Source organism: Nicotiana sylvestris, chromosome 1 (assembly GCF_000393655.2).
Source record: "Nicotiana sylvestris chromosome 1, ASM39365v2, whole genome shotgun sequence".
Lineage (NCBI taxonomy): Eukaryota > Viridiplantae > Streptophyta > Magnoliopsida > Solanales > Solanaceae > Nicotiana > Nicotiana sylvestris.
Genome location: NC_091057.1, coordinates 111,604,336 through 111,616,332, shown reverse-complemented (window position 1 = coordinate 111,616,332; position 11,997 = coordinate 111,604,336). Strand labels below are relative to the sequence as shown.

The 11,997-nt window shown below is 38.1% G+C and overlaps 1 protein-coding gene across 1 annotated transcript; it reads left to right on the top strand.

Annotated features, from left to right (window-relative positions):
* Positions 1 to 3,189: 3,189 nt before the first annotated feature.
* Positions 3,190 to 3,570, top strand: LOC138873325 (uncharacterized mitochondrial protein AtMg00810-like). Its single transcript, XM_070151783.1, has one exon. It carries the CDS (start codon positions 3,190 to 3,192, stop codon positions 3,568 to 3,570), a length of 381 nt encoding a protein of 126 aa, XP_070007884.1.
* Positions 3,571 to 11,997: the final 8,427 nt, after the last annotated feature.

Sequence of the window (11,997 nt, the reverse complement as noted above, 5' to 3'; positions counted from 1 at the left end):
CTTTTAATATAGTTTTTTCCATTAAAACCTCTCAACTTTTGTCAAGCACTTTCACTTTACTCCTAAGTCAATAAGTTCTGCCCCCTCCGGTATGTGTACTTTCCTGGGATCCTTTTAAGAACCCTCTGAATTGTGTCATACTGAGGCTGGCCTTTCCATACTGAACTTATTCAATTTTGGTTACCAAGTCTAGGTGTAAGCACTGCCCAGGATGAAATCAGCCTAACAAGTAGATATCATTCCTATAGGATGAAATTTGACCCAGATTCTGTTATGACTAGTATTTATGTATGTTTCCATGTGTCATCATGCCTGCCAGTCCTTAAAATCGATATTAAAGCTAGATATCATACCTATAGGGAATCATACTAGAAATTCTGCCTGTTAATCTAAACTAGTCTAAATAAATCAACTTAGTCTACGTTTAGTCTACTTCTGAACTGGTTTAATTAAGTGGTATATTTCCTGAAACGAGTTCTTTCAAAACTGTCTCATTTTATCACTAGACAGCATGCCTATAGGTATTAAATTCCGTCTTAAAACTCGCCTTGTTTCACTATAAGACGCAGTTATCAGTGTTCCACATAGGCAAACTTGTAGGGCATTTTTTTAAACTTGCAATTCTGAAACTGTTTCTGTGACTTAATGTTTTCTGATCCTAACAGGCTTTAAAAAACCAATAGGCAACTAGGGGTGTTCAAAACCGAACCGAAACCAAAAACCGAACCGAAACCGAAGTTTAATGGCTTATTGGTATCGGTTTAACGGTTTAACGGACGAGGAACAAATTGAATTTTTTTTATTAACGACTTATCGGTTTGGGGCCAGATTATTCAATTTTGTTAATGGATATCCGTTAACCCGTTAAGAATATATATATATATATATATATATGTATGTATATATTATTTATTTTTATCCATATATATTAAATATCAAAAACTCTTCCACTTCCAGTACTCTATCTCTAATGCCTAATTCCTAAATACGTATACTACATTCTTTAATACCGTGTGACTGAAGAGTTGAATTCTTGAATTTTCCTAGTTCGTAACTTCCAAGGATGTGGCATAACTATACAGTAATACAAATGAAAACTCCATTTTCTTGCTTGTCCTTTTGTTTGGGAATTTTGCACTGCAAAAATCATTCTTTTCCTCTCTGATTAATTTAATGTTCATAATAAATGAAAATCATCGACCAACGTAGATTAAAGTCAATACTGATGGACTCAAGAAACCAGAAAACACCATGATAAACAAGAGTCAATATTTCTAAGGTCTACTATGAATTTGTATGCTAGGCTGTCAGCAAATAATTAATACACGCAATATAGATTGAATTAGGCCGATAAACCGCCCCGATAACCGCCTGATAAGAGCTAAACCGATATAAATCCGCCCGATATCTTATCGGGTGGCTAGCGGATTAATACATTTAAAAGCCGATAACTGATAAGCCAAACCGTTAAGAGTAAATAACCGCCCAATTCGCCCGATAAGCAGCCCTATAGGCAACTGCTAGGGTCATTACTCCTGAGTCTAAAAATAAGTTGCTTGTTTTTTTGTATATTCACCTAGATATCTTGCCTTAGGATACTGTTTAATAAAAAGCCCTTAATTGTGCTTGAGTCATGCTATTTATGTGCCTTGTTTGAGGAGGAAACTTTGAGCCTCTATTTGCTCCCTTTTATCTTATGTGTTAAAGTCCTAGTTATTTTTCCTGTCGCCTTAGAATTTTCACCTTTAAAACCATAAGGGTCTGTCTAGAACTACCTATAGGTAGAGGTCCTAAATCCCTCCATGACCATTAAGAAGGGACGGGTAACAACACACAATAGAGATCATTGACCGTACACTCGCTTTGCATGACCACTAAGGGGATGGAAAGGGTAGATATGGGATATGATGACTACGCGCTAATGTCACGTGTAGCCCCTCATCGAGGAGTGTTTACCGGACATTGTGTGAGGTGATCCTATAGGCTAACCAACCTAGGACCCCTCTTCTCCAAATTCCTTTTAAACTTCATTTTATTATACAACTTGTTCAAAGTCTTTATCTTATTTGAGTTACCCAACGTGCTTTACTTGCAACCTATTTGATTCAACTGCTTATTTGTAATGGACTAATTTGTGAATATAAGTTCGGTCGGGACCCACAGTTGTGGACCAAGAGGGGTGCCTAACACCTTCTCCTCGAGGTTATTTCGAGCCCTTACCCTAATCTCTGATAATGCAAACTAGTTACATGAGTTAATTACTCTAGGTGCCCTAACGCACCATAACTCGTTAGGTGGCGACTCTTCAAATACCCAATTCCCAAAAGGAAATGAGTTATCACACCCCATATGGAATGTCAAATCTCGGACCTCTCTCCGCAAGGAGGGAGAAAAAAGGGAGTGTGACACAGTACCTACTCCAACTGTATTAGCAAGATCTCCAATTTTTCAAGTTTATTCGCGGAAGCGAGAGACAAATGATACATGTCCCGCACCAGTTCTTTTATCATCTTATCCTTCTTTGCCCGATCTTCTAGATAACCTTGACCTTTCTATTGCTCTTCGCAAAGGTACACGTACTTGCAAATCGACATATTCTGTTGCTACCTTTGTTTCCTATGACCACTTTTCCTCTTCATTTAGATCTATGATTGCTTCTCTAGACTCCATCTCAGTACCTAATATAGTGAAGGAGGCTTTGAATCATCCCGGATGGTCTGATATAATTCTTGAGGAAATACATGCTTTAGAGGAGAACCATATATGGGATTTGGTAGATTTACTAAAGGAAAGAAACCAGTGGGATGCAAGTGGGTCTTTGTAGTAAAAGTTAATCCAGATGGTTCTGCGGCAGGATTTAAGGCCAGACTTGTGGCGAATGGGTATGTTCAGACTTATGGGGTGGATTATTCTGTCACCTTCTCCCCAGTTTCCAAACTCACTTCTGTACGCTTATTTATTTCTCTAGCTGCATTCAAGAATTGACCTTTACATCAGTTGGATATCAAGAATGCATTCCTTCATGGTGATCTTCGAGGGGAAGTGTATATGGAGCAACCACCCGATTTTGTTGCTCAGGAGGAGTATGGGAAAGTCTATCATTTGAAGAAGTCCATGTATGGCTTAAAGCAGATTCCATGAGCTTGGTTTGGAAAGTTTAGTGAGGTAGTTCAGGAGTTTGGGCTGAAAATGAGTAAGTGCAATCGCTTAGTCTTCTATCGGAAATCAGTAGCTAGCACTATTCTCCTTGTTGTATATGTTGATGGTATTGTTATCACAGGAAGTGACTATGTAGGGATTTCTTCCCTCAAGTCTTTTTTGCATACTAGGTTTCATAGAAAGGACTTGGGCCAGTTGAAATACTTTTTGGGAGTAGAAGTAAATAGAAGCAAAAAGAGAATTCTTTTGTCTCAAACAAAGTACATTCTTGACTTGCTTGTAGAATCTAGAAAATTGGCAACTAAACCTTGCAATACTCTAATGGTTCCTAATGTGCATCTTATGAAAGATGATGGTGATCCTTTTTCTGATCCAGAGAGATACAAGATATTAGTTGGGAAATTAAACTAACTCACTGTGACGCGTCCAAATATTGCTTTTGCAGTAAGCATTGTTAGCCAGTTCATATCTGCACAACAGTCAAACATTAGGCTGCTTTGGAATAGATTTTGTGTTATTTGAAAGGAGCTCCTGGACTTGGCATATTATATAGAAATCACAATCATACGTATTGACTGTTTTGCAGATGGTGACTGAGCTGGATCAAAAATTGATAGAAGATCTACTACAAATTATTGTGTCTTTGTTGGAGGAAACCTGGTATCATGAAGGAGTAAGAAACAAAATATTGTATCTCAATCCAGTGCAGAATCCGTGTATAGAGTTATGTCACAGTCTACATGTGAGATTATGTGGATACATCATCTTTTGACTGAAATTGGATTTGAGCATCCGATACCAGCAAAACTCTAGTGTGACAATCAAGGTGCCCTCCATATTGCGTCAAATCCGATGTATCATGAAAGAACTAAGCATATTGAGATTGATTGTCATTTTATTCGTGAGAAGATTCAAGAGAGCTTGATCTCCACTGACCGCATGAAGATAGGAGAGCAACCAGCTGATTTGTTTACAAAGACGTTGAATGGAATTCAAGTTGATTGCCTTTGTAACAAGTTGCGCATGATCAATATCTATGCTCCAACTTGAGGGGGAGTATTAGATAATGAATGTAGACATAATCTGAATGTTGACATACTCTTATATAATATATACTGCTAGCATAATTATAGGAATTCACAGCAAATTTATAGGATTTTCTTTTTGATTCTTTTCATAGTTAGGGCTCTATATACTTGTATATATACTTATTACTTCTTGAATACAAAAGATGAGAGATTTCTCTATTATTTATGTACTTTACAAAATGCATGTACATGTGCATTGTTGACATTTCATTAGGACAGAAACCATAGTTACATTGCTGGTCTAGCTCCCAATCAAACTCAATAAGATCAAATAACCTGTAGAAAGATAAAATATCGCAAAATAAATAAGATTACTATTTGTTATTCCAGAAAATATTTTCCACGAAAAACATTTTTCGTCATACCAAATACACCCTATATTTCTGATTAACAACATTCCTCGCTTGAATTTATACATGTCCAATAATTTCCTTTAGAAATTAAACTTTTTTTTTATCCAACTGTCGGTTTATTCGAATCCAAAAGTAAGATGGTTATAAGGTTTTTTTATAAGTATATCGTAATGAGAGACAAATTCTTCCGTAGCATAAATTTTGTCAGACTTATAAAATCTCAAAATGATTGTTTCATTGAAAACGTATAACAGAATTTCTGGAAACCATTTTATTTTGGTCTTGCGACATTGTGGTTCAATTATAGTCTCTTGTTAAATTTCTTATTCTTCTGAAAAACATTGGATTATTATATTAAAAGGGTAATTAATTTGTGTCATACTAGCCAGTATGTTCAGTCGTTCACTAGAGTAAATGTCAGTTTTCATATATACGCTTAACGTTTCTTTTCTTGTAGCTATGAATATGATTGATTTAGTAAAATTGTAAAACTTGGATGAACCTAATATATATTTGTTCTTCTCATTCGATACCTACCTAAGGGTTTGTTTGCTGTGAACGAAAATATTTTTCTTGGTTATGTAGCAAAAATATTTTTAGAAAATATATGTAGTTTTCTTACTTATTTTCTGGTATTTGTTAGGTAGCAAAAAGTATTTGTTAGAAAATATATAATTTAGGCAAATACTATATGTATACGGTGAAATCGGAGGGTCCAATTCCTCGTCATCGAGGCACCTCAGAAGATCATCTCGAAGCCTCGAGACTACAAGGCTATGGTCGAGTTTCCTCCTTCGAGGTTCGTCGACGCTCGACCTTGGGACAATGTTGACCACGGCTATGGTAGAAATGGGGAGTTCCCAAGGTACACGGCTAGGACTGACAGAGCCTAGTGGACTGCCCTAACCCTGAATCAGGGTGTCATCTAGCTGTCCCATCTCCGCTTCTTTGTCATTAATGTATTTTGTACGATGTTGGAATTCCCCTCCTATATAAGGGGGATACTTGTCATTTTGTAAACCACTGTTGCTTCAATTGCTCTATACTAAATAAACAAGAACATTCTCTCTGCTCTTTAACATATTCTCTTGATATTGTTAATTCCGTTTATTATCTTCATCATTGTTCTTCATTTATTGCTTATGGCCATAAAAAGCCTTCGTTGATTTTATTATAACTGTTAGCCATACTTCGACCACCTTCGATAGCTCCCAGCCGAGCTCCAGAATCGACCTCGAGGCCCTCGAATCGACAAGCTCGAGGTCCCGATAATTAACCTATCGGTTTGGTTTTCACCTTATCCTTCACTCTTATTTCGTTTCTAAGTCTCACATACATAGCATCAACTTCTTAATAACTAGCATAAAAATAGATCACGTATTTTTAGAGTCCCATAATCAAATTTAATTGTTATTACCATTTTCACGGTAAATAGTTTAGCGCCCACCGTGGGCTAAAAATAATAGTTATTATTTGCTTGCTGGTTTCACTACATAACGCAAGTTATCTTTCACGCTTTCTCTTGTCCAAGATCTTCGATTTCAGGTCGAAATGTCTAACTCAGTAAATGGAGGTGAAAACAACAATATTGAGGACCACAGAGAAAATGGTGTGGCTGCTCCAGGTGTTGGTGTACCACCACGAAACCCTGGGAATGCACCAGAACCAATCCCCGTGGACGCGGTCTCACGCGACGCCCAACACATCGACATAAGCTCCCACACTGATAGGAGCGTGCACCAAGGGGATCCACAAGAAAACCTCAACCAGGGAAGAACGGAAGGTTAGGCTTCATGTTATTTTTGAAATATTGCAGGCACAACATCTAGCGATTGCTCAGCTACAAAGTCACCAAAAAACTCCCAGCGCGGGTTGCCCCGGGGACAACTCCCCCAGCCGAGCAGGTACCGGAGAGGTCGAGCAACAATGGGTCGGTAGCCGACCCCGCCATTGTAAAGATACTCAAGGACCTTATGAAGAGGATCGAATCGGGCGAGAAGATGATAGAAGCCAACGACAAGAAGGCCGAGACCTACAACTCCAGGGTCGACCAAATTTTAGGTGCACCCCCAATCCTGAAAGGTATGGATTCGAAGAAGTTCATACAAAGGTCGTTCCTATAGGAAGCGGCTCCGAAACCCATTCCAAAGAAGTTCAGAATGCCAGACCTCCCAAAATACAACAGGACCTCAGACCCCAATGAGCATGTTACTGCTTACACTTGCGCAGTGAAGGGCAACGACATAAAGGACGACGAAATTGAGTCCGTCTTACTAAAGAAATTCGGGGAAACACTCTCGAAGGGGGCCATGATGTGGTATCACAACCTAGCTCCTAACTCCATAGACTCATTTACAATGCTGGCAAACTCCTTTATAAAGGCATATGCCGGTGCCATCAAAGTTACAACGAGGAAATCCGACGTCTTCAAAATTAAGCAAAGGGAGAACGAGATGCTACGAGAATTTGTATCTCGCTTTCAAATGGAACGAATGGAACTACCACCGGTCTCCGACGACTGGGTAGTGTAGGCCTTCACTCAAGGTCTGAATGAACGAAGCTCGGTGGCTTCAAAGCAATTGAAACAGAATTTGGTCGAGTATCCCGTTGTGACCTGGTCGGACGTCCATAACCGATACCAGTTGAAGATCAGGGTCGAAGACGACCAGCTAGGGGGCCCCTCGGGCTCAGTATACCCAAGCAGGCTTCTGGCGAAGGAGCCAAAGCCAAACAAAGAAAGATATCGGCCGTACATCGAAGACAGAAGGAACGCCCCAAGGAGCAACCCTCCTCGCAACGATCGGAGGATAGATCGAGGACAGAATCCTCGAGGACTCATCTATATAGCCGGATTCAATAGAAACACAGGGCCAACGAAGGCACCTCGCTTATCAGAATACAACTTTAATGTCGATGTATCAGACATCGTGTTCGCCATCAGTAAAATTAGAGATGCCAAGTGGCCTAGGCCTGTACAATCAGATCCTTCACAAAGGAATCATAATTTAGTGTGTGAATTCCACAACACGCACGGCCACAGGACTGAGGATTGCCACTAGCTCCGAGAAGAGGTAGACCGGCTACTTAACAAAGGTCATCTCTAGGAATTCCTCAGCGACCGAGCCAAAAATCAGTTTGGGGAAAGAGAGGTGGCCAAGAAAAACGAAACGAATGAGCCACAACATGTCATCCACATGATCTTGGGAGGCATCGATGCCCCACAGGAACCCGTGATGAGAAGGACAAAAATATCTATTACCAGATAAAAGCAAACCCGGGGGTATATACCCGAGGATGCTCTTACATTCAGCAAAGATGACACTAAGACCTTGTCTCAACCTCACAATGACACACTGGTAATCTCTTTCCTCATAAATACATTTCAAATAAAACATGTACTCGTGGATCCAGGTAGCTCGGCCAATATTATCAGGTTGAGGGTAATAGAGCAGCTCAGACTACTTGACCAAATCGTGCCCACCACTCGAGTCCACAACGGATTCAACATGGTAAGTGAAACAATGGAAGGAGAAATCACCCTCCCAGTCAACGTGGCCGGCACAACCCAAAAGTCAAATTCCATGCCATCGAAGGAGACATGAGGTACGATGCCTTGTTCGGATGACCGTGGATACACTGCATGAGAGCAGTACCATCCACCCTCCACCAAATGATTGAAATTTCCGACAAAAGGATAGGATTAAACCGTCTATGGGGAATAACATGCGGCGAGAGAAATGTTTGCGGTACACGATATGGCACCGACACCAATACCTCCACCTGCAAAGGAGCCAAAGGGTAATCAAATTACATCTTCGGTTAAGCCCAATTAAACAAAACAAAGGACCGTACCACATCCCCATCACAAGTTACTGAGACATATCGGACCTCGAAACATCGCTGGCACATCCCACACTAAGGTATAACCATCTCCCTTTTCATTTTATATTTCACACTAACCCTTATGCAGGTGCCCGACCGAAACGGCCAAAGCACTCTCTAACTCGGAGGCCTTAGGTTTCAAAAGCATGTGTTACACCAGTAGTGCCAGATAAATATTAGATTGTGGATAATAAATGAAGGCTCTCGAAGAGCTTATATACAAATATGTCATTCATATTATATGATTATGGTCAAAACATATGTTGTAGTAAACCTGAAGTTTACTAATACAAATGGCTATCATATTGAGACTACAAATGATTGGAAGATTGATAATCTTCATGTTTCCACAATCATAGGGGGTAAAATAATATGTATGTGAGAAGTTACCCGCCTTATTCTTTAATTTGTACTATATCATGTATCACAGTAAACCAGAAGTTTACTAAAACAAAAGTTTATTCCATAGTAAACCAGAAGTTTACTAAGAGATAGCACATGACATGATAAACTTGAAGTTTTCATTTGTCATTTTTAAATGAGCTATTTGAGAATTCAGATAAGCATATACTAAAGAACTAGAAGATTCTTCAGGAATTCTCATGTGTTGCTTGCTCTCATAATGAATTGATTATACCAGCTAAAGTTGGGACTAAGACCTCTGATTCTGAAATATATAAAAGGTGAATATGGGCACGTTCACCTATCATGTAAACCACTTATAGGTGCATATATGAGATGGTTACATGTGTAATTATTGTCAACCTGCAGTTTGGCATTTGGAATTGCTTTTCTCAATTAAGAGCATAATTTTCAGATTATGAAATCAAGACAGTTCATCTTGATAATGCTGGTTTATATCCAAGCTGGTTTAGCATTGAATACCTCCTATTAATGGCTAAACCATTGCTTATGAGAACAAAGCTTCATGTGTTGGTCTAAGATTTTCTAAATTGCATATAGCAGCACTTGTATGCATCAGATCAACAATATATGATAAGTCCTCCCTTCACAATTGGTTTAGGATCAGAAACCAAATATTTTTACTATCTTTTGTTGCGTGGTATATGATTAATTTCTCTACCATAATACACAAAGATATGTTTCCCAAAGATGATTGGGGATATATGTTAGTTTTTCTAACATTTGGGGGATGGAATAAACAGTTGAAAAATATGCTATATGAATCGAATTATCATGATCCTCACTTAGAAGATAATTCAAGTCGAATGCCAGAAGCATTTGCTGATCCAAAATTAAATATCATATTTCAGCTGCAAATGCTCCTATTAAAATTAAAGTCCCTGAAGGATAGAGTTTACTGTACGCATGAAGCGTGGTAGACCAATCGGTTCCAAAGGTAACAATCCTTGAAAAATAGTAGGAGCTAATGATCAAAATGATCATAATGAGGAGGAAATATGCTCTAGAAGAGCCCACGACATAACATTTCATGAAACTCCCGGAAAAGTTCAGGTACCTGGAAATAAAGAAAGTGATGAGATCTCCACAAGTTATGTCGCTTCGAAACTGACACAAAATGATCGTCGACGATATATTTAATACAATATAGTGCACAATATTGTAAAAGATTGTGAGGATCGGACTAGCAGTCCAGACACTTGAAGATGTCATACCATTTAGATACAAGTCTTAACCTATATGACTTATTTGGCTAAATCTATATGAAGATCCTTGAAGGATTGAAAATGCCCGAAGCATATAATTCAAAGTCTTGAGAAATGTACTCGATCAAATTATAAAGATCTTTGTACGGTTTAAAGCAATCTGTGCGCGTGTGGTATAATCGCCTCAGTAAATATTTGCTGAAAGAAAGTTACATAAATTATGTTATTTGTCCATGTATTTTTATAAAGAAAATGTCATCAAAATTTGTTACACTTGCTGTTTATGTTGGTGACATAAATCTTATTGGAACTCCGGAAGAGCTCCAAGAGGGTCTTAAAAATACTTTTACATGGACAAAGTGTACCCATTAAGTACACCAATGAATATTCAATCACTTGAAGTGAATAAGGATCCGTTCCAACCTCTAGAAGAGGATGAGGAGCTCCTTGGTCCTGAAATACTCTATCTCGGTGTAGATGGTGCACTTATTTATCTTGCTAATGCTAACAAAAGTGGTGCAGATCGTATTGGTAATGCAGATGCAGGTTATTTATCCGATACCCATAAAGCTCGATTTCAAACCGGCAAGCAGGGAGTGCATATGATTGAGATCAGTGATTCATTCGAGAAACATGTGGGTTGGAATGTGATAAAAGACCCACAATATTATACGGAGACAATGTTTCATGCATAGCACTATTAAAGGGAGGATTTATAAAAGGAGATAGAACGAAGAACATTTCACCAGAATTATTCTACATACATGATCTTCAGGAAAATTGTGACATTGATGTGCATCAAATTAGTTCAAGTGACAATCCAACAGATTGTCTTTACCAACATCAATTTTTGAGAATATGGTATACAAGATTGGAATGCGGAGACTCAAATATTTGAAATAAGGTTTTCTTCAGGGGGAGTAAAATGTGCGTTGTACTCTTTTTCCATTACTAAGGTTTTTCCCACAGGGTTTTCCTTATAAGGTTTTTAATGAGGCAGCTAGCAATGCGTATTACAAAATATGTGTACTCTTTTTCCTTCACTAGGATTTTTTCCCACGTGGTTTTTCCTAGTAAGGTTTTAATGAGGCACATTATCTTTTAATGAACATCCAAGGGGGAGCGTTATAAATATATTATATTATGATGTTTATTTAGTACTCCGTTGTAAATAAGCTTCCTGAAGAAGCTTATCCATATGGGACTCCACCGTAAATATGTTTATCTATTTAAATACTCTATTGGAAATAAGCTTCCTGAAGAAGCTTATCACTTCGGTACCCGGTTATGGATAAACATTATCCTAGGTAGAAGATTATCCATACCGGGTATAATAAGCTTATCCATTCAGTACTCCATTATGGATAAACATTGCTCTCAGTAGAAGATTATCCATATTTGGTATAGTAGCAGCTTACACATCAGCTTACACAACAACTTGCAGTAGCAACTTACACAGCAGCTTGTGTAGCAGCTTACACAACAGCTTGTAATAGCAGCTTACACAACAACTTGTAGTAGCAGCTTACACAACAGCTTGCGTAGCAGCTTACACAGCAACTTCCTTTCTTCTATAAATAGAAGAAATTTCAGTTCATTATGTACATCAGTTTGAATTCGAATAATATATCAGTTTCTCTCTATACTTGTCTTTACTTTATAGTTTTTATTTTATAACAACTTTTTATATATAGTCCAAAAAGGAAGAATTTAATGTTACAAAATTTAGATTTTGATCTCCTAGATATTGGGAAAAACACAGGTTCTCAAAAAAAAATATTATTGAAATTAAAGAGTTAACTCCTTGTTTTAAATTGAAAATTGATATATTACCGATATTTTGTCTTAGTTCATTATCAAAACGTTAAATATCAAATACAAGTTCAA

What these genes read in the sequence shown, in the direction of transcription:
- LOC138873325 (XM_070151783.1), top strand. Translation starts at nt 3,190, where the DNA reads ATGAGTAAGTGCAATCGCTTAGTCTTCTATCGGAAATCAGTAGCTAGC.